At 46.3% G+C, this 22,949-nt stretch overlaps 1 protein-coding gene across 1 annotated transcript; it reads left to right on the forward strand.

Moving 5' to 3' along the window:
- Nucleotides 1–4,417: 4,417 nt before the first annotated feature.
- On the forward strand, nucleotides 4,418–22,275 carry LOC145506996 (transmembrane domain-containing protein TMIGD3-like). The gene is given in 8 exon segments (XM_081492724.1): nucleotides 4,418–5,033; nucleotides 14,119–14,180; nucleotides 14,183–14,224; nucleotides 16,590–16,937; nucleotides 18,693–18,759; nucleotides 19,489–19,589; nucleotides 19,990–20,048; nucleotides 21,863–22,275. Coding segments are annotated over 8 exon segments (1,032 nt in total). The 5' UTR covers nucleotides 4,418–4,683; the 3' UTR covers nucleotides 21,866–22,275.
- Nucleotides 22,276–22,949: the final 674 nt, after the last annotated feature.

Below are 22,949 nucleotides of genomic sequence, written 5' to 3' on the forward strand. Positions count from 1 at the left end.
TCTCTGAGCAGAGATGAGCTCTATCTACTCAGAAAATACAAAGGAAGGGCTTCTTTTATTTGCAGAGAGGGAATTCCCCAGGTCTGTGCAGAGGATTCAGGGAACAATTCCTAAGGGGTGAGGTGGCTGAGTTGACGGCCCCAAGTTTGTCCCCTGCCTCTCCTTTTTCCTGGGGGTTATTCTCCTGCAGGCCACCCTGTCCCCACCGCACTGCCCTTGCAACTGGTCTTTGGGCAAAGCCTCCTGTCCTTGGTTTCTTGAACCCGGAAGGACTCACCTGGGTCTTAAAGGAGAGGAAATGAGCTGAAACCTGAAAACACACACCAGTCCAGGTTTCCAGCTGTCACATCCATCCCTAAGTGCTCAGCTCACTTCTGGTGTGATGGATCCCTGGTTCAGGGACTTTCCCTGACCTCTACTACCTTTCCCTACCCCAGCTTCTGGCCCACAACCATGTAAGGGCCACAGCATTTTTCTTTCTAGATACAGGAGCTGGCCACTCTCTGACCAGTCACAACATGGAGCAGAGGTCTGTGCTCCACTCTGCCATGAGCCAAGGCCCTCTGTCCTTGGCCACCCCAGGAAGACCTGGGGTTACCAAGCCCTCCAAGAAAAGTGCTCCTTAGCTATCCCATCGCCACAACCAGTTAGTGTCTCATCCCTTCCCCAGAGGGTTTTTCTCTTATATAAGGTTATTTGGTGCTACTGGGTGGCCGAGGGCTGAGAGCCGGGGTATCTTTTATTGCAGTAAGTTACCAAGATGCAGCAGACTTCCCAGGTGGCTCAGTGGTAAAGAATCGACTTGCTAAGGCAGGAGACACAGGAGATGTGGGTTCAATTCCTAGAGAAGGAAAAGACAACCCACTCCAGTATTCTTGCCTGGTGGGCAAAGAGTCGGACACCACTGAGTGACTAAACAACAACAAACCAAGATTCAACAACTGCTTTGTAGTGGACTTACAGAAAGGCTTGTTTTGGGAGCACGTAGCCTCCTAGAAATCTCTCTCTATGACTTCCTTCTGAACAGAGATAAAGAGAGCAGCTGCAGTAGAGACATTCACCATGTTGGAGGTTAGGGCTTCCCTGATAGCTCAGTTGGTAAAGAATCCGCCTGCAATGCAGGGGACCCCAGTTCGATTCCTAGGTTGGGAAGATCCACTGGAGAAGGGATAGGCTACCCACTCCAGTATTCTTGGCCTTCCCTGGTGGCTCAGCTGGTAAAGATTCTGCCTGCAATGTGGGAGACCTGGGTTCGATCCCTGGGATGGGAAGATCCCCTGGAGAAGGGAAAGGCTACCCACCCCAGTATTGTGGCCTGGAGAATTCCTTGGACTGTATAGTCCATGGGGTGGCAAAGAATCGAACACAACCGAGTGACTTTCACTTACTTACTTACTTATGTTGGAGGTTGGTGACACCTTTTGCATTCCCAAAGTGCAGGGGTGCAGGCACAGCTAATGCTGGAAAATTCGGGGGTGACAGAAACGCAATTGAAGAGGGCTGCCCCTTATTACCTGTGGTGTTCGCTCAGGGATATATGGCAAGTCTAGCAGGAATGAGCAAGGCATGCCAGACAGACTTGAGATGCAGCTGGGGTAGGGTATCGATGGATGATACAGAAGCAGAACAACTAAAGAAGACCCTGGCAGGCCCCATGCCAAGGCATCTCACCCATGCCCCAGTGAGAGGTGTTTGTTAGTAAACAGCAGAACAGCACTCCTGTGATAGTGGAATTTTATTTGTGGCTCCCCATAGATTGGTGCTTAGAGGTAAATGTTATAAATCCTTCAATCCACAGTGTGGACTTAGGTTCAAATGTTCCTTTTGCTGGCTCTCTAAATAACCCTTTTGTGCAGCACAGACAAATCCCTGAACCAGTAAGTGTTAGTTGCTCAGTCGTGTCTGACTCTTTGTGATCCCATGTACTGCAGCCCGCCAGGCTTGTCTGTGTATGGAATTCTCAAGGCAAGAATACTGGAGTGGGTTGGGATCTTCCCAACCAGATCAAACCCAGGTCTCCTGCATTGCAGGAAGATTCTTTACAATTTGAGCCATCAGAGTGGACTCCAAATCACAATTGCATTTCAAGTGTCTGATTCCCAGGAGTTGAAACCAGGTGAGCAACTTAAGCTTTAGTATTTGGTAAATCAGCCCAAATGACTAAGGCAGTGCACAACGTAAGCACAGAGAATCCATAGCTATTTCTGCAGGGTGGGGGTAGGGCTTGGGGCAGGAAATCTGTCATGTGATTACGTGCACAAGCTGCTCTTTCTCTCTTTTCTGCGTCACTGGTCATCCTGTTGTCCCTCAAATAGATTTGATACGGGCTGGTTGCTAGAGTGAGTGAGCCCACAGTGTGGGCTGAGAAGGGGAGCTGAGGGTTATCAGATGTGATGCTTATGGGAGGTGCTGAAGTTTTGTTCATCTGACTAAGGAATCTTAGTTTGTCCCTTTGGCAAAAGATCTTCAATACAAAGGCTTGCCATGTATTGCCATGTTCAGCCATGCCCAACAGGGTCAACTCATGTGACCGAATTATCCATATTTACTGTTATACGCTGTCTTAGTCATTTGGGCTGATATACTAAAGTCTAAGGGACTTAGAAACAAGGGAAGTTTATTTCTCACAGTTCTGGAGGGCTCTTAAGTCCTAGATCAGCATGCTGGTAGAACCTGTGTCTGATGAGAGCCTTCTTTCTGGTACATAGATTGTGGAAGGGGCAAGAGAGCTCTGTGGGGTCTCTGTCATAAGGACCCTAATCCTGTTAATGAGACCTCCACCCTCATGACCTAATAACCTCCCAAAACCTCCCCCTCCAAATGCCTTGACTTTGAAGGTCAGAATTCAACCTGTGAGTTTGGGGCAACACAGTCAGTCAGTCTATGGCATGTACTCAGAAGGAGTAAATTCTCAGTTTAAGAACCTGCCACCAGAGACCAAATTGCCAACATCTGCTGGATCATAGAAACAGTAAGAGAATTCCAGGAAAACATATGCTTCATTGACTATGCTAAAGCCCCTGACTATGCGGATCACAGCAACCTGCAGAAAATTCTTAAAGAGATGGAAATACCAGACCACCTTACCTGTCTCCTGAGAAACCTGTATGCAGATCAAGAGGCAGCAATTAGAACCAGACATGGAACAACGGATTGGTTCAAAATTGGGAAAGGAGTACATATGGCTGTATATTGTAACCCTGCCTATTTAACTTCTATGCAGAGTACATCATGCAAAAGGTGGGCCTGGATGAATCACAAGCCGGAATCAAGATTGCCAGGAGAAATATCAATAACCTCAGATATGCAGATGACACTACCTTAATGGCAGAAAGTGAAGAGGAACTAAAGAGCCTCGATGAAAGTGAAAGAAGAGAGTGAAAAAGTTGGCTTTAAAGCTCAACATTCAGAAAACTAAGATCATGGCATCCGGTCCCATCACTTCATGGCAAATAGATGGCAAAAAATGGCAACAGTGACATTTTATTTTCTTGGGCTCCAAAATCATTGTGGATGGTGACTGCAACCACGAAATTAAAAGGCATTTGCTCCTTGGAAGAAAAATTATGACAAACCTAGATAGCATATTAAAAAGCAGAGAAATCACGTTGCCTACAAAGGTCCATTTAGTCAAAGCTATGATTTTTCCAGTAGTCATGTACAGATGTGAGTGTTGGACCATAAACAAGGCTGAGCACAAAAGAATTGGTGATTTGAACTGTGGTATTGGAGAAAACTCTTGAGAGTCCCTTGGACAGCAAGGAGATCAAACAGGTCAATCCTAAAGGAAATCAACCCTGAATATTCACTGAAACTATTGATGCTGAAGCTGAAGCTCCAGTACTTTGGTCACCTGATGTGAAGAGCTGACTCACTGGAAAAGACCCTGATGCTGGGAAAGATTGAAGGCAGGAGGAGAAGGGGACGAAAGAGGATGAGATGGTTGGATGGCATCATTGACTCAATGGACATGAGTTTGAGCAAACTCTGGGAGATAGTGAAGGACAGGAAGACTGGTGTGTTGCAGTCCATGGGATTGCAAAGAGTCAGACACAACTTAGTGACTGAACAACAACAAAACCAGAGTCTACTTCTTTTTCTTCTGTGTGTTCTGTTTGCCTCTGCCAAGTCAGCAGAAAACCAGAATATTATTACATAGTCAGTGCTCCCAGTTTCTTTCCCACCCAGTGTGACATTCTTATCTAGTCCCTGAGGAAATAAATGCTGAGGCTTCTCCATGCTGCGAACATCCCTCTGCCCCTTCTTTCCATCTTCTTGCTGAGTGTTCCTAGCTCTGTGCTTCCTCTTGGCCCGTCTCACTTCCTGAAACACCACTGAAGAGCGTTGCTTATCTCGATGGAGCTTGGGTAGCCCTCCAGGGGTGGGGGAACTAAGAGCAGCTGCACTTTCATATTCTGCCACAGAGAACTGTCCTCCCCAGACTTCTGCAAGCTTGGAGATGTGTGGCCTGTGTCAGGGCTGGAAGTGATGGCCCTGTGATGGAATCTCTCTAAGGAGACTGGGTGCCACCAGAGAAGAGAGGGCATGGGTGAGTTGTGAGTTCTGGACTGTGGCTGCTACACCTGGACCTCTGGCAGGATGTGTGGCAAGAGCTAGGCGGACTGGCCCACACGGATCTTGTTGGCACACTACTCACCTGGGAGGCTCCTTTTGGAGAACGAGATGCCTGTCAACAGCACTGCCATGTCCTTGGCCAGCGTTACCTACATCACTGTGGAGATTCTCATCGGGCTCTGCGCCATAGTGGGCAACGTGCTGGTCATCTGGGTGGTCAAACTGAACCCCAGCCTGCAGACCACCACCTTCTATTTCATTGTCTCCCTAGCCCTGGCTGACATTGCTGTTGGGGTGCTGGTTATGCCTTTGGCCATTGTCATCAGCCTGGGTGTCACAATCCACTTTTATAGCTGCCTTCTCATGACCTGCTTGCTCCTGATCTTCACCCACGCATCCATCATGTCCTTGCTAGCCATTGCCGTGGACCGATACCTGCGGGTCAAGCTCACAGTCAGGTAACTTGCCTAAAGAGGAGTGGTGTCGGGTGGTGATAGAAGTGCCTGGGAAATGGAGCTACAAGTCCAGATCCAAGACTTTTTAAGTGGAAACAAATGAAATTTGGCTTCTGAGCCTGAAAGTGATTCTTTTCACCATTTGATGTGTGAAGTAGGTTTAGCAATGATAAGCAGAGACTTGGGAACAAGGAATGAAGGAATCCTCCAATCCCCCCCACCCCACTGATATGGGAGTACCTGCTCCATATCCCCTGGGGCAGGGGCTAAAAACTTGATCCATCTTTAATTAGTGAAAAATGCTCTTGATTATTAGAATTGATAGAAACATGCCAGATAATAAGATAAGCTGAGAGGAAAAAAAGAGAAAGAGATAAACTGATGGTTCTGTCCTTTACAAATGTAGGCTATTTTAAAGTTATTGTAATTTTGCTTCCTCTTCCATGATGCGAAGGGGACCAAAAAAGTGCTCCATTGCAGAAGGTAGTAACAATTTTTCATGTGACCATGTGAACAGTACAGACTGCCAAATGAATAATTCCCCAGGTGTCCTGAATTACACTGATCTCTTGTTGCTCCTCTCTTCTCTTGGGGAAAGAGCATGGTGAGGGAGCTACAGACAACTTCAGATACAAACAAGCATTAGTTCAAATATCAGATCTTGAAGTCTGATCTTGGGCAAGTTATTTAACTTACTATGTCTTAGTGCTTCAGCATGGTGTTGCAATGCTCAGACTGTCCCCCATTCAATTTTAGTTCCACCACTTTCAGCTTCTACATGTTGCTTGTCTGTTTCATTTTTTTCGCCCATAGAATGGGGATCATAATTGCACCTTCCTGGTAAGGTCAAGTGAGTTAGCACATGTAAAGCTCTTAGAAAAATGTCAACAAAGAGTCTGTGCTCAGTAAATGGTAGCTGTCACTACTGTGATTTTCACCATTACCAACAACGAAACGGAGATTGTCATAAAAATACCCCCGGTTTGTCATGAGATTTCATTGAGAGAAAGTCTACTGAGTACATAAGCCAGTACTTAATAAAATCCACTTTCTTCTTGTAGTCTGTGTAGAATGTTGTCAGGATGAATAGTTTAAGGAGAAATGGTGACTTCTGATTGGGTGAGTCTTTTAAGGTCCTGGAAGAACTTCAACACAACTTTTGCAGCTCCATAGACTCTAACTCAAACACCAAGTGTTTGAAAAGCGTAGAGAAGCAGGGACAGACACAGGTAGAGGGGAAGTGTGGGAGAGGCAGAGTCTAAATGATGGATGTCAGCACAACAGCCAAAAAAAATAGTGCAGAGCACAGCAGGCAAACATGCTTTGAGCAGATTATTTCTTCTCAGGTAGGTGATCCTAGGAGACTTCAATAACTCTTACCTCCCAGGAATTGAAGAATTCTTGGACTGGAAATGGCGCTGTGAGAGGGGCATGCAAACCCCAATTGCCGGCAACATGTTGTTGCTCTTCTTTAGTCACTAAGTCGTGTCTGACTCTTTTGCAACCCTATGGATTGTAGCCTGCCAGGCTCCTCTGTCCATGGGATTCCCCAGGCAAGAATACTGGAGTGGGTTGCCATTTCCTCCTGCAGGGGATCTTTCCAACCCAGGGATCGAACCTGCATTTCCTACATGGCAGGTGAATTCTTTACCACTGAGCCAGTAGGGAAGCCCTTGGCAACATACTCCTGACATATTGTAGATTGTACTTCTTTAGAAAAGTGCCCAGAGAACTTTGCTGGATTTTTCTCTGCTCATCTTGTCTTCATATCCAGTAGAGTTTAGTTGAAATCACCATAGAATCCCAACAGTCCAGCTCCATCTCCCCCCACCCGTTAGCAATTTCTGCTGTGAACTCACTGACTCTCTTCCATGCAAACAGATACAGGAGAGTCACCACGCAAAGAAGAATATGGTTGGCTCTGGGCCTTTGCTGGCTGGTGTCATTCCTGGTGGGATTGACCCCCATGTTTGGCTGGAACATGAAACTGACCTCAGCAGACAAAAATCTCACCTTCCTAGCCTGCCGATTCCGTTCAGTCATGAGGATGGATTACATGGTCTACTTCAGTTTCTTCACTTGGATTCTCATTCCCCTGGTTGTCATGTGTGCCATCTACTTTGATATCTTCTACATCATCCGGAACCGACTAAGTCAGAACTTCTCTGGCTCCAAAGAGACAGGTGCATTTTACGGACGGGAGTTCAAGACGGCCAAGTCTCTGTTACTGGTTCTTTTCTTGTTTGCTTTGTCCTGGCTGCCTTTGTCCATCATCAACTGTATCATCTACTTTAAGGGTGAAGTACCACAAATTGTGCTGTACTTGGGCATCCTGCTGTCCCACGCTAACTCCATGATGAACCCTATTGTCTATGCTTATAAAATAAAGAAGTTCAAGGAAACCTATCTCTTGATCCTCAAAGCCTGTGTGATCTGCCAGCCCTCTAAGTCCATGGACCCAAGCATTGAGCAGACTTCTGAGTAGTTATCCATGAAAGATGGCTCTCCATCTCATTGACCTTCAGATTCGGCATCAACACTTGAGGGCCTTTCCACCTGGGATGGGGCTCTCATGTCTTTGATTCCTTCTACTGATACGGGAAGCATTTGGCTGGCTGCCTCTAGTTGTAACGTCTCTATGACCTCTTTCTCTAATTCATTTTTTTTTTCATGTCGTCCTTTTCTCATTCAATTTTCTGGGTATCTGACTTGAGGACAATGCGCCATTGTTACTGCTACGTGTCTTCTCCTCAGACAGAAGCTATGGAATCTGAAGGATGCTTCATTGACTTACTGACAAAACGGGACTGAGCGGGCTGGACATGTACCTGAGGGTGACTCAGTTCTGCTTCGCTGTGGAACTAAGCAGAGAACCCTGCTCTCAGCAGTTGCCTGGAAGATGATGGAATGCAAGGACTGAACTGAGTTTAAGGAGGGCTTAACTTTCTGGATTCAGCTGTAAATGTATTGAGTGAATAAAAGATGATAACTAACTTTTTTATAACTCTTTGCTGAGGGTCAGGGTCACTTGGGGCTGGAAGACCCGGCTGGCTGCTCCTGGCACTCAGCCTGCTTGCTACGTGATGCCGTGTGACACCTTCTCCTATAAATTCTGTGTAAATTCTAGGACACTCACCCCTGGCCCCAGCACACTCTGCTCCTTTTTCCTGGGCTGATCGGAGTATTTGTCAGCTTTCTGAACCATTCATCAAGGGTTAGAGAAGAAACAATTCTCTCTTAGACCTGAGTCTTAAATTATTTCCTCTGGTATTTTATTTTAATAGGAATAGTGGGGGAAGGGCAAAAAGAGACACCAGACAGCTATTAATATTATTTGTTGAGCATGTTCTATATATTTCCCTAGTGGCTCAGACAGTAAAGAGTCTGCTTGCAATGCGGGAGACTCAAGTTCGATTCCTGGGTCAGGAAGATCCCCCGGAGAAGGAAATGGCGACCTGCTCCAGTATTCTTGCCTGGAAAATCTCATGGACAGAGGAACCTGGTGGGCTACAGTCTAAGGGATCACAAAAAGTAGGACACGACTGAGCGACCAACACTTTCACTTGCTATGTACTATTTTACATGCGTTCTCTCTTTTGGTCCTGATAGTCTTTGAGGTACCATCCTCACTACCATCTCTATTTTGGAGAAGGAAAAACTGAGGCACAGAGAGTTTAAGTAACTTGTCCACAATCACGTAATTAATCAGTATGAGCACCAGGATTTCAAGGCAGCCCTGCTTTATAGGAGAACCCAACATTCTTGCTACCTATCCTTAGACATGCAGCGGGACTCGCAATTTCTACAAAGCCCAAACTCTTTAGTTCACCTTATGTACAATTATCAGAATCACGAATGCAAGCTATGGTTTGTATATTTGAGGACTGCTGTTTTTTGGGGTTTTTTTTTTTGCCTTAGTTGCTGTTTCCTTTTGGGACACCAGACAGCAATAGCATGCTAGTCATGTCATTTGGGCATTGCGTGTGGCCCTGGAATTTGGAGGTGGCATCTCTGATTAGGCAGTCCAAATTTGCAGCTGTGGACTCTCAGTCCCAAGTCAATACAGTACATATATTAACGTGATGAGAACAGCAAGCTGGGGATTTCAGTTAAACCACATCAGAGAGGATAAGTGTACTGAAAATGTGCTTCTTATTAATTCTCAACTAGTCCTGAGAGATTATCCTGACCCTAATCTTAGGCCAGAGCCTGATAACCATATTTATCTTGTTAACATTTCACTTCAGGGAAATGTTCTTGTGTCTGCTTTTGTCAGCCCAGGAAGAATCAGCACTATCTGGGATGTTTAAAGTTTGCATGTTCTTTTCTACTAATGCCAAACCCAGTTGGTCACCCCACCCTCCCACTTCCTGGTACCATTCACACTCCTGTGTCAGAGGAAGAAGACTGGAATGCACACCCCCATTCCTGAGGGTCCCTGGATATAGAAGGGGACTTTGTTCCTGACAAGCTCCCCATCAAACGTTTTGGGGGATCTTTTTTCTTTCAAAAAACCAAGTCTCTGCCACCTCCAATTTTTCTTAATGGTATCCCTTTGCTTGATTTCAGCCTTTTCCCCAGAATTAATTTTTGTGGTTTAGGGAAAATGCTCCTCCAGGATGAGGCCCTGGGTTTACTCGGGGGTGATGGGTGTTCCTGGCACACTGGTCTGCCAACAACTCACCTTTGCCCAGTTGGAGACTTGAGGGAAGTGTTGGTTAGTTCTCAGCCTCTAACCCAGTTGCTGCAGCAACATCTGACCTATGCCTTTTTTGGAAGACTTGATTTAAAGGAACTGTTTCTCTCAAAGGAAAGCAGCAGTCTGTCCTGAGTCATTTGGTGTCATCAGATAAGCTGCAGCTCCTGAGTTTCAGAAACACTTTTATTTCCCTTTTTCCTCCTTCCTTCCTTCTCTTTTCCTTTCTGATATTCACTGCTTAGCAAACCCACTGAAGGCTTGTAGGAAGTCATATCTTGGGAGTCAGTGAGAATCTCTTGAGCTCAGGGGCTCTACCAGCCCAGAAGAGGCCTTTCAGTGAAGTATCTTTGGGTGTGAACTCAAAAAAGATGAAGCAAGACTCACTGGTGAGGAGTTGGCCTAGAGGTAGTGAGAACCACCCTGGTTTCAGGTTTAAAGATTAGCTTCACAGGAGTTTCCCCCAATCTGTCTCCTGGCTCCTCCCTTCAGCTAAACATTGTCAAAGGTGGCTGTTGGGCTTTCATTTTAAAGGAATAAGGTAAAGAGACCACCCAGACAAAATCAAGGTTTGCTTCCTCCTTCTCCTCCATACAGATTCACTGGACCAAAGGTAGATGCTGAGTAGATGGCTTATTTACCCGATTTTTTTCTGTTAACAGTAGAAATAAGCGAAGGCCAACAAAATGAGAACAAATGAAGGCTATTTATTCTGATCTTTCTAGAGAGGAGTCAGCCACTAAGATTTAGTCACTAGGCTGTGTCTGACTCTTTGTGACCCCATGAACAAGAATACTAGAATGGGTAGCTATTCCCTTTTCCAGGGAATCTTCCCAACCCAGGGATCAAACCCAGGTCCCCTGAGTTGCAGGCAGATCCCTTAGCCTCTGAGCCACCAGGGAAACCACTGCCTGTTGCTCTCTGACAGAGTCTCAAAGGCAGGAGAAGAGTGGGATGGTTTTATAGTGGAAGAAAGAAGGCTTCAGGTGCACCCTGACTGGAGACCATTGGTCTGGGGAGACTGCAGTGGGCAGACTAAAAGTGGGGCATCCTGTGTGGTAGGTTAGGAGGCATACTTTACTTTCTCTGGTTGGTCTTTAGTTGGAAGCAGGACAAAAATCAGGGATGCTGTCAGTTATTCATCTAGCCCTGGCCATGCAGGGCCAATTGTTACAGGGATTATTGTTTGGCTTTCTGGATTGTTACTAGAAATAATGGTCTGACTTCCGATCCGTCTGGTTTATATCAGGCTGGCTTCCTGGGCCAGTTACTATAGATAAGGGGCTGGTTTCCTGGGCTGGTTGTGGGCCAGACTTCTATTTTTATATATGGTTTGGCCATGGTCCACTTGTACCTTCTGTTTCTTAGAACTAAATGCACATTTTCTACAGAAACTCTGCCCTTAGTTACTATAATGGGTATGATGGGAATGAGAAAAGTTGGGTTGCATCTTGCCCTGGCCACTCGGTGGATATGGCATATGTAAAGTCTCTTTGTAATCTCTGAAGTGCTTTACAGTTTTGCAGTCTTGTTACTACTGGGGAAGCAGAATCAAGTGATGGACAGCAGTTTTTTCTTTCAGATTTAGCATTAGCTCATGGTGGCTATAGTAGCTGTACGAATTTAAACTTAGGCTTATTTAAACTAAGCCTCAATTTTTCTTATTTTTAAAGTGAGACTAGTAATATCTGTGTCAATGTTTTGGTTGTTTTCTTGCTTTTTACTTTTTATTATGAAAAACTTCAAACACACAACATGGAGAGACTAGAATAACAAAGGCTCGTATAACTATTATCTTGTTTTAATAATGATCAGCTCACAGCCAACCTTGTTTCATAAATGGCCCCTCCACACTTGACCTGATTATTTTGAAATTTTGGACATCAAATTATTTCATCTGTAAGCATTTTGGTTTGTATTTTTAAAAGGTATTTTTAAAATGTAGCTTATTCTTATTACCCGTTTACTTTCTTATTTACATACCAAATAGAGTGAAAATTAATTCTCCCCTTAAGAGGGAGCAATAGAACTAATTATACCAAATAATAGTCAGAATGCTAATAGATGCATCTGTTTATTCTCTGCACTCAGAGCCTGTCATTTGCTTTAGAATTTTACTTTTTCATGTCGGGTATTTTCCTGATATCTGTGCACAATCTTCTTTGGTTAGCACTTTCTTTGGTTTCACGATACAAGCTCTGAGCAAGTCTGAGTGTTTCACATGTGGTTTTCTCAGAGATAAACGCCTACTTAAAAAAAACCCCACAATATCAATATTAATTATTGATTGTGATTTAATGAAACACTCCCAAACTTAGAGGCTTAACATGATAATTCTTTATTATCTCTTGTGGTTTTGATGGGTCAGGAATTCAGGAGCATCTTGGTTGGGCGGGTCATGCTTGAGGTCTCTCACAAAGTTGCTGAGTCTGCATTCATCTGGAGGTTTGATGGTGCTGGAAGATTTACTTTCAAGGCGGGTCGTCCATGTCTAGCAAGCTGGTTCCTTTCCTCATGGCCTTTCCATAGTTCCACTTGAGAGTCCCCACAGTGTGGCAGCTGACTTCTGAAAGAAAGAAAGAAAGCAGTACAACCTCTGAGGTGGAAGTTGCACATCTTTTATGATCTAGCCTTGGAAGCCATATGCCATCACTTCTGCCGTATTTTATTGATCACCTGGGCCAGCCCTGATTCAAGTCTGGAGGGAATTACATAGTGGCACGTATATCAGGAGCCATCTTAGAGGTTGGCTGTGACAATGTCATTATCACATCTGGAAAAAAGTGTAACAGTGTTTCCTTTTCTTTTATTCTCACTTTTAAAAAAAAATTATTTTTTAATTGGAGGAAAATTACTTTACAATGTTGTGTTGGTTTCTGCCATACAGCAATGAAAATCAGCCATAATTATACACATATCACTTTCCTCTTGGGTTTCCTGTCCCTCTTCCCATCCCACCTCTCCAGGTCATCACAGAGTACAGGCTGGGCTCCCTGTGTTATATAGCAACTTCTCACCAGCTCTCTATTTTACAGATGGTAGTGTGTATTGCCGATGCTACTTTCTCCATTCGTCCCACTCTTTCCTTCCCCTACTGTGTCCACAAGAATAATTTCTGAATATCACCATCTATCTAGTCACTGTCCAAATTTTCTCAGTTGTTTGCTTCTGTCAGGATCCAAAATCCAGAATTTCCTTGTATTACTAAGTTCCATATATTAAAACTTGTTAGTATGTTTCTCTTGCATGCGTGCTCAGTCGCTTCAGTCATGTCTGACTCTTTGCGATCCTACGGACTGTAGCCCACCAGGCTCCTCTATCCATGGGATTCTCCAGGCAAGAATACTGGAGTGGGCTCCTGTGCCCTCCTCCAGGGAGTATGTCTCTCAAGCCCCTTTGAATCTATAGAGTGCTGCTTCATTTTGTCCCCCTGGCAGTTTAATTGTTGACCTCACAAAGGTTTCATGAGGAATAAATGAGGCAACATAAGCAAAACCCCTCCCACGATGCAGGCCTGCTGCTGGCCCAATGCTGACTTGGTGTGAATAGAGAAAGTCTCTCCTTGCTCAGGAGAGGACATTATTGAAAACCTGGACAATCACCGCATCCAACCCTTGATGAGAAGTGCTAGCTCTGGGTGTGATACATAAGCATTCAGCTTAAATTCACCTGAGTGTGGTTCCATAATTCAAACTTTAAAAATCAGTAGCCAGACCACATGGGTCCCATGTGGAATCAGGGGAGGCATCTATCTCATGGACAGCCTTGATGTGTCCCAAGAAGGCTTTCAAGATGTCTGTAGGCTGCAGCCTGGCTATTGATGCCCCAGAACCCACACTTTCACCTGCTCACATGCTCCGGTTGTCAGCATGTCTGCTTCAGGCTCTACCCTCTAGCCACATTCCCTGGATGAGGCTGCAGTGTTCTCCTGGAAGGCAGGATAGTTATGACTCTCCCTATTGGTCTTCCCCTCAGCTAAATAGGAATTGGGCCTTCAAGAGTGGTGAACAAGACAAGAGGCCTGACCTTGGATGGTACCTGGGCCACTGTGCAGGACAGGGCACAGTTGCATAGACGAATGTGTGCCAGTGAGGGTTTGGATTCATGTGCCCTTCTGAGTGTGCCTTGTGTGCCAGAGCGGATATCCAGGAGGGAGAGCTCCTCTGTGTTCTGGGCTCTACCAGGAATCCCAGAATTTTATCACTTTACTCTATAAGTAAGTTTATGTCTGCAAATGGCTTCCCTCTGATGAACCGCCCTTGTGCAGTGCACAACGGGGATATCTGTACATAGCAGCACTTCTTGGATTAACTGGTTTGTCCTTCTTTTCCCTAGTCTCTCCAAACAGGATAAAAGCATCTTCAACTCAAAGTATCTGTTTCCTTTAAACAGATCCAGGATTCCTAAGGCCCCTGGGTCCATATGGTCATCCCAGTTGAAGATTCACTTCTTTCCATCATGAGACTCTTCATTCTGCTCTCTTTGACTGTCTTTTCAGGTAAGAGATGGGGAAGGACCATCTCCAGGCCTCCAAGCTTCCCAGAGGCTGTGCATCCTAACCCTAAACTTAGCACTTTTCCTCTCCTACCTGGAGTTCCTGCTTATTAGTGCAAGCCACTGAAGGAGCCAGATGGGAAAATAAAAGGCGGTGAAATAATAGATCTTGTCCGAATTAGTCCTTGTTCTTCAATCTGATAAAAGGGTTGTGGGGAATTTGAAACCCTCAGCTAAAATGAGGGCCCTGTATTCTCAGAGTAAGTTCCCCTTCCCTTTCCCCTTCTTCCTTTAAAAACATTTGTGCTGATATATGAGGACGGGACTTCCCGCTTTCTGCACGTACCTGACCCCAGAGATGAGAAGGTCAGAGGACTAGGCTGGCCCCAGCTCTGCCCTCCTCCAGCCTTGTGATCTCTGAAGTTACTGCACCTCTCTCTGGGTCAGCATCCAGGCTGGTAAACTGATTATCACATGATCTTTCTCATGGGGTCCATATGAGAACAAAATATCATAGCCTGTCAAGTGACATCAAGACATGAGCCTGTTTTGTCTCGTGGCTACTCTGGAAGCAGCACTGAGGGGCCTGCTCCAATGCACATCTGGAAGGCTAAGGGAGGGCTGGGCTCTCTTAGCCATCTCATCTCCTTGGTCAGACACTTCCCCAGCCACCGTCAAGCTGGATGAGGCCTGCATGACTTCCTTTTTATGCAACATCTTGAGATGACAGAGGTGCCCATACCGGTCTGGCACAGAGGAATCATGAAGTTCTTAGCCCCTGAGGATAGAACAGAACCGGATGCCTCTGTCTTCAGCCCTGTACAGCCAGAAGAAGCCTCCAAACTTCCTCACTTTTTCTTTTTTAAAAATTTTTTTAAAAAATTTTATTGAAATATAGTTGATTTGGGGCTTCCCTGGTGGCTCAGCAGTAAAGTATCTGCATGCAATGCAGGAGCTGCAGGTTCGATCCCTGGGTTGGGAAGATCGCCTGGAAGAGGCCATGGCAACCCACTCCAGTATTCTTGCCTGGAGAATCCCAAGGACAGAGAAGCCTGGCAGGCTACAGTCCATGAGGTCGCAAAGAGCTGGACACAACTGAGCAACTAAGTGAACACACACACACATATATGTATTCTTTTTCAGATTCTTTTTCATTATAGGTTATTACAAGATACTGAATATAATTCTTTGTGTTATACAATAGGTCTTTGTTGTTTAGCTGTTTATGTACAGTAGTGTGTATCTGTTAGTCCCAAACTCCTAATTTTTTTCTCCCCCTGTCCTTTCCCCTTTGGTAACTGCAGTGTTTCCTATGTCTGTGAGTTTGTTTCTGTCTCAAACCTCCTTACTTTCCTTTCAAGGGTGCCAAGGTGAAGTGGGGCAGGGAGGGGGAACTAGGGGTGGAGAATCTAACAGTAAGCCTCAGGCTCTTCAACTCTGCCCCCAAGCAACATGAGTGGCCTCCTAAAGTCTTTCAGAGGGGCATACGTATTTTACCTGCTCTTAGAGCAGGGAAAAATTCTTCTCCAGGTTTGCTAGGCCTCCTGTAACAAACCCAGACTGTGTCGCTTCAACAACAGATGTTTGTTTCCTTACAGTGACGGAGGCTAGAAGTCCAAGGTCAAGGTGTCAGCAGGTTTGGTTTCTCCTGAGATCTTTCTTCTTGGCTTGCAGAGGTCCACCTTCTCACTGTCCTCGTGGCCATCCTTCTGCTGTCTGTGTCCTGATCTCCTTTTCTATTAGGACAGCAGTCAGATTGGATTGGGGCCTATTCTAATGACCCTACTTTAACTTCATTACCTCTTTAAAGGTTCTAAATCCAAATACAGTCACATTCTAAAGTACCGAGTGGGGCTTCCATGGTGGTTCAGTGGCTAAGAATCCACCCGCCAATGCAGGAGACACAGGTTCAGTCCCTCATCTGGTATGGTCCCAAATGCTGTGAAGCAATGAAGCCTGTGGGCCACAACTATTGAGCCTGTGCTCTAGAGCCTTGGAGCTGAAACTACTGAAGGCTGCATGCCCTAGAGTCCGTGCTCCACGACAAGAGAAGCCACCACAGTGAGAAGCCCGAGTACCTCAACTAGAGAGTAGCCCCCGCTCACTGCAACTAGAGAAAGTCCACATGCAACAATGAAGACCCAGCACAGCCAAAAATAAATAAATAAGATTTTTTTTAAAAAGCCCTGGGTAGTTACCACTTCAACATATAAATTTTAGGGGAACACTGTTCAACCTGTAGCAGTTAGTTGCCAACTCCCAAACAGGCAAAAATCTGCCTCCAATGCTTTCATTAATTTTCCTCCAGGGTACAGGGGCTGAGATGTGTTTAAAAGAACAATGGTGTTTGTCTGTGTGTGTTTTCACAGATGCCATGGTCATGGACGAGAAGGTCAAGGAAAGCTTTGTGCTGGACACAGCTTCCGCCATCTGCAACTACGACACCCACTATAAGGACCACCCCAAGTACTGGTGCCGAGGCTATTTCCGGGACTACTGCAACATCATCGCCTTCACACCCAGCAGCACCGACCGTGTGGCCCTGAGGGACACAGGAAACCAACTCATTGTCACTGTGTCCTGCCTGACCAAGGAGGATACGGGCTGGTACTGGTGTGGCATCCAGCGTGACTTTGCCAGAGATGACATGGACTTTACAGAGCTGGTTGTGACCGATGACAGAAGAGCCATCACCAACAATTTCTGGTCCGGGCAAGGTAAGGAACCTGTTGTGAGTCTAGCTGGGGGTGACCCATGGCGGTGGGTGGGAGCTGGTGAGGTAAATACTCATTGAGCACCAACTCGGTTCTTGGGTTAACCTGGTCCCTCCCTCCCTCCAGAGTTGGGTGGCTGCTGATGGCGCTTATGATTAACTGGGAATTGGGGGGAAGAGGAGGGTGCCTGGGCCCCAGGGTGCTCTTAGAACCTCTCTCCCCTCACAGCCATCTGATTTGGGCAGCTCGCTGGTGTGAGAGCTTTGCCTTGTGAACTAGAATCTTGAATATTCACTTCTTGAGAGGTGGCTGAGGCTGTAAAAAGTGGTCTAGGAACCTGGACGGGCTTCCCAGGTGGCACTAGTGGTAAAGAACCAGCGGATAAGAATCCACCTGCCAATGCAGGAGACATGGGTTCAATCCCTGGTCTAGGAAGATCCCACAAACCGTGGACCTGGAACCGCAGCTACTAAAGCCCATGAGCCCTGAAGCCAGTGCTCTGCAACAAGAGAAGCCATCGCAATGAGAGGCCCATGCACCTCAAATAAGAGTAGCTCCCTCTTGCCACAATTAGAGAAAAGCCCTCACAGCAATGAAGACCCAGCACAGCCAAAAATAAATAAATAAATAAAAATTAGAAGGGAAATCTTTTTCTAGCTTCATCAGAGGAAAATGCCAGTAGGAAAACATAGCAAAGGGCATAGGGGAGGCTTGGGGAAGCCTCCTCCTGATACTGGAGAGCCTTGCTCACATTTGACCAGTTGGTAATTTCTTTAGCACACATCTTACTGAAAGTGTGACATCCTTCGCACCTACCGTGTTTCTACTTTGTGTGGTTCTGCTTTTACTGAAGTGTGTAGTCTGTCCTGAGTTTTAGGCTCAGGATGAGAGAAGTCCCACCTAAATGAGCTCCTCAGTTTAAATGAAACTCAGACACACACCCTATCCCTGATCTTCTCATAGGGGGCAAGGTGGGTGACCATGGTGGCCCTTCTCTTGCTGGGTTTTGATAGGTGTCGGAAACACAATGTGGCAATTATGTTACCTACTGATCAGTTCCTTAAGGACAGGACTGGCCCTCTGGTGCCTCTGATGGTCCCCTCTCATAGCCGTCAGCCTCTCTAACCAAGGGCCACATTTAGTCAACATAGAACCTTTGTGCAAATCTGGAAAAGGTGCCCTTCCTCCCAGTGCGTGGAACTCAGTGGCAGAGTATATGGTTTGGCAAACAGTGTATGGGCTGGATTTCAGCCCTTGCTTGTTCCATCCACCTTCTGCCTTGTGCAGGCTTTCCTGATATCTCAGTTGGTAAAGAATGTGCCTGCAATGCAAGAGACCCCGGTTCGATTCCTGGGTTGGAAAGATCCGCTGGAGAAGGGATAGGCTACCCACTCCAGTATTCTTGGGCTTCCCTGGTGGCTCAGCTGTAAAAGAATCCACCTGCAATGTGGGAGATTTGCGTTCGATCCCTGGGTTGGGAAGATCTCTTGGAGAAGGGAACAGCTACCCACTCCAGTATTCTGGCCCGGAGAATTCCATGGACTGTAGCGTCCATGGGGTTGCAAAGAGTTGGACATGACTGAGTGACTTTCACTCACCCTGCCCTGTGCAGGTGAACTTAGGTGACCTAGTACTCACCCAGGGCACTCACTCTCTGGAGACTGAGAGAAGGATAGGCAGAGGTGCAGAGATGCAGAAGGCAAAGGAGTGCCTGAGGTTGGGTCTTATCTGACTCTTAACAAATCCTTTCTGACACAGACCTATCAGGCAACAAGAACAGAAGCTGCAGGGCTTCCAAGGTTGTCCACAAGGGAGATCACTTCAGGTGAGCAACTTTAGGGGACAAGTGGACTCTGGGTGGGCAGTAACAATGCAGCACGGCAGTGGGTTTGCACCCTCTACTTTCCAGCTGTGTGTTGTTTCTCCTCTTGAACTATCCATCTTCAGTGTGACTGTTGCTTTCTTTCAAAAGAATACAGTTAAGGACTCTTGATGGCAAGCAGCAAAAATGCCCTCTGGCTATTTTGACTAAAGAGGAGATTTCATTGTAAGGAGAAAGCAGTGTCTGATGAAATGCAGGGGCAGAGATGTGGCTGCCCTCAGAAATGGGGAGCATCATCAGGATTTATCTCTGTCTTCAATCTGCTTCTCTTTTGCGTGTCTGCTTCTTCTCTCTCCCCACTGCCCTTTTATATTTCTTTCTTTTTTTTTCTGCCCTGGGAGAAGATAATCCACTTGTAGCTGCTGAGTTTATTTTTCCCCTATTCCCCCAGCCTAAGACCGCATCTTCCCACTCCCAGTCCTGTGTTAGTCTCCGAGGAGGGGACTGGGCCTGGCGTGGTGTCAAACAGCCACCCCAGGCCCAGTCATGTGTGATCATGTGTGATCTGGAGGAGATGGGTGCTCTAAAAGAATCTGTTCTCCAGGGGCTGCTGGAACTGGGTGGGAGCAGGGGCTGGGAAAGGGGATGGGTCCCAGGAAACGGGATCCTGAGCAGAGAACCTAAACGTGGTTTCTTCCAAGAGACATGGATACTGTCTGTGATTCCTTCCAGGATGTCCATTCTCATCATTTGCATACTGATCACGGGCTTGGGGCTCATCTCCATATTCAGTCGTTTGTCCAGAAGGAGGAGAAACCAAAGGAACAGAAGGGGTAGGTAGAAGTTTGGGGCGGGGGTGGTGGGAGTTGGGGAAAATGAAAGGGGTCAAGGAACAGTTCTCAAATGGGTGAATGTGACCCTCCTCCTATTGCCTGGACCCCTGAATTCCCATGCAGCCTGCCCATGGGCTGAGGGAAATTCTGTTTCATGGTCACAAAGGCACCCTGAGAGGTGGCAGAGAGCACCGTGGAGGCATGTGCAGACCAGGGAAGTGGGGGACTGAGACACTGGGAGCTTCTGGGGCACCTGGCATAGAAAGGTCTCCTTGAGAAGAAGGGCTGGGAGTGGTTGGGAGTGGAAAAGGACAAGCCCAAGGGCCTCAGTCCTGGCCTCGAACCACGGGAGGAGTGGCCCTCAAGTTTTGTGCCTCCTTCTTCCCTTGGGTGATTGCAGGTAAAGGCCTAATGAGAAGCCAGAAAACCAGCCAAGCTTCTGTGAGCCCCACACCACTGGTAAGTTCCCTCCTTGACTCTTCTATCTTGGGTTCCATACCCACTGCTGCTCCCTGACCTGTAGGGCACCCTGTTTCTAAACCTAGGAACTGTGTTCAGAAGAGGGTGTGTAGATATGCCCATCTCTCCTGTGGGACCGCTTCAGAGAAGCCAGCATCCCCAAGGCCACCACGTGGGGAATCGGCTAACCTCTCAAGTGGACACAGGGTAGAGACAGCATCAGACACAAGTGCCACTAGTTGGCTAATAGGTTTTTGTTTGTTTTTATGCTCAGAAGCCACAGAAATACCTTGCAGAATGGAGAGACTGTGGGCATAACTATAAAACAGACTCCAACCTCCTCTGGGTATGGAAATGTAGAAAACAACATTTTAGAGAATGAGAGAACACAAACAAACCAGAAACATCTGTTAATGAAACACAAGGGTCTACAGCCAGACAAATCTGAAACCCAAAGCTTGGTGATAATTTGGCTCTGGGGCCAGAGCAGGAGCCCTAAGAACTCAAAGCAGTGGCTCCCATGGCATTCCTGACTTTTTGCCATCTAAGAGCTGTGGAGGTGTGGGATATAGACAAAGCAACATCTTGCTTGGTTTTGCCCAAGATCACACCCTTTGTGGGGGCTTCCCAGGGGTCTCAGACAGTAAAGAATCCACCTGCAATGCAGGAGACCGGGGTTTTAATCCCTGGGTTGGGAGGATCCCCTGGAGAAGGAAATGGCTACCCACTCCAGTAGTCTTCCTGGAGAATCCCATGGGTGGAGGAGCCTGGTGGGCTACAATCCATTTCAGTTCAATTGCTCTGTCATGTCTGACTCTTTGCGACCCCGTGGACCACAGTACACCAGGCCTCCCTGTCCATCACCAACTCCCAGAATTTATTCAAACTCATGTCCATTGAGTCGGTGATGCCATCCAACCATCTCATCCTCTGTTGTCTCCTTCTCCTCCCACCTTCAATCTTTCCCAGCATCAGGATCTTTTCCAATGAGTCAGTTCTTCATATCAGGTGGCCAAAGTATTGGAGTTGGGCTACAGTCCATGGGGTCGAAAAGAGTTGGACGTAACCGAGTGACTAAGCACACACACACTCCCTTTGGGACACAATTGGAGTCTAGGTTTTTGCAAAAACCATTTTCACTTCTTTAAGGCATGACCTAGGGCAACTTATTACTTGTATGTTTACCTCCATATAAGTTGAGGACCCCATACACCCCAGGACTTTTTATTCATTCACTCATTCATTCATTCAATAAACAATGACCATACCAGATTCTAGAATACACAGCTGAGTCAAAGAAATAACATCTGTCTTCATGGAGCTTATAATGTAGAGTGGGAGGTAGGCAAACCATCTCAGACACACGCTCACACACACACACGTGAAATTGTCAACTATAAGTACTCTAAAGGAGAGATGTATGGTGCTATAAAAGTTGAGGCAATGGAACCCAACCCTAATTCTTATCTAGCAGGGCATTGTACAATATGGTTTAGCCATGGCCAGCTTCTTCACACTCAGGCAATGGGAACATACAGCCTGAATCAGTGTTCCTTCTGGGCTCTGAAGGAGGTCAGCTGCATTCATGTCACCAGAGCTTGGTGAGAGTTGAACGCAGGCCCCATGCACCAAGCTTTGCTGTTAACTAGCTGATGACTTTTAAATCATGACATGATTTTCGCTCTGCAAACAAACTTTGGTGTTGGGCCCCTGTGAAGCCCCTATGACAGAGTTTGCCATTTTTGCTGCAGAAACACCCAGCAGAGGTAGGCAATAAATCTCAATTCAATTCTCCTTTTTTATTTCCAACAAAGTAGACAACTCTTTGAAGTCTCTTCCACGTGTCCTGACTCCAAAGGCAATGGCTCATACTGAACAGGTGGAACTGAAGATTTCTTTTATTAAGTTCATAAATAAAATGATGCTACAGTAGAATCACCATGACAACTGGCCCACAACTTGGGGACTGATTCTGATCTCAGGTGTTCTGAAGGCCCCTCTAACCTTGCCAATGATCATTTGCAGATAGGTAAAAACAGAGGCAGTCAGGAGGTTGTGCTCGGCCACTCCTGAGCAACACCACAATCAGATAACATCTCAAGATCTTAGTTCTCATGCAATCAGCTAGTCAAAAGTGAAGAAGAGGGCCAGATATCGATCAGGGGGCCAGGAGATCACTTCTGCTGTATTCCTTAGCCAATAAATTTCTGACTCAGTGTTGAATGAACTCCAAGGTATGACTAACTTCTCTCAGGATATCACTGGCAAAGTATTTCTAGAAAAGTTTGTTTTAAAGTATAATATTCCAGTTTACTTCTGAATTAGTATTCCATGCTGTTCTACCCAAAGAAAGGGAGAGAAGCTACATCAGAGGTTCTCAGAGTCTCTTGGCTCAAGGACTGGGAAACTGCCACCAGTTTGGGAAACTGTATGGGTAACTGCCACCAGACTGAATGGACACTGCTTCTGATCAGTAAGAAACCAAAGTGTGATAAGTTAATATTAAGAAATATTCATTCACATCAGGAAACAAATCTAGACAAGGGCACAAGTAGTTGTGGGTGCAAGTGAGGTGATATTGTCATGAATGCCAGGATTACCTACACTCTTAGCTTCCACCTGCACATCTACACCTCTCTCTCCCTAGAGTGTGTCTCCCACATTTCAGACCCTGGAATCTCCCCCTATTGCTTCTGCTGCCCTCATAAAAACCCTTCTCTTCCAGTCCCTCCTGAGAGGGTTTTGGCCAGTCTCCATGCTAAGGACACTCAGTGGTGTCCAGTCTGGGCAGGCCTGGGACAGGGTTCTATATATAAATGCACGTTTAGGTCCAGGCTCTCACAGAGTCTTTTAAGAACACAGTTCCTTCAGCCCTAAGCCCTCTCTGCATAGGTAGGGAAC

The sequence above is a fragment of the Giraffa tippelskirchi genome, chromosome 5 (assembly GCF_054371585.1).
Source record: "Giraffa tippelskirchi isolate mGirTip1 chromosome 5, T2T-mGirTip1v1.2.pri, whole genome shotgun sequence".
Taxonomy (NCBI): domain Eukaryota; kingdom Metazoa; phylum Chordata; class Mammalia; order Artiodactyla; family Giraffidae; genus Giraffa; species Giraffa tippelskirchi.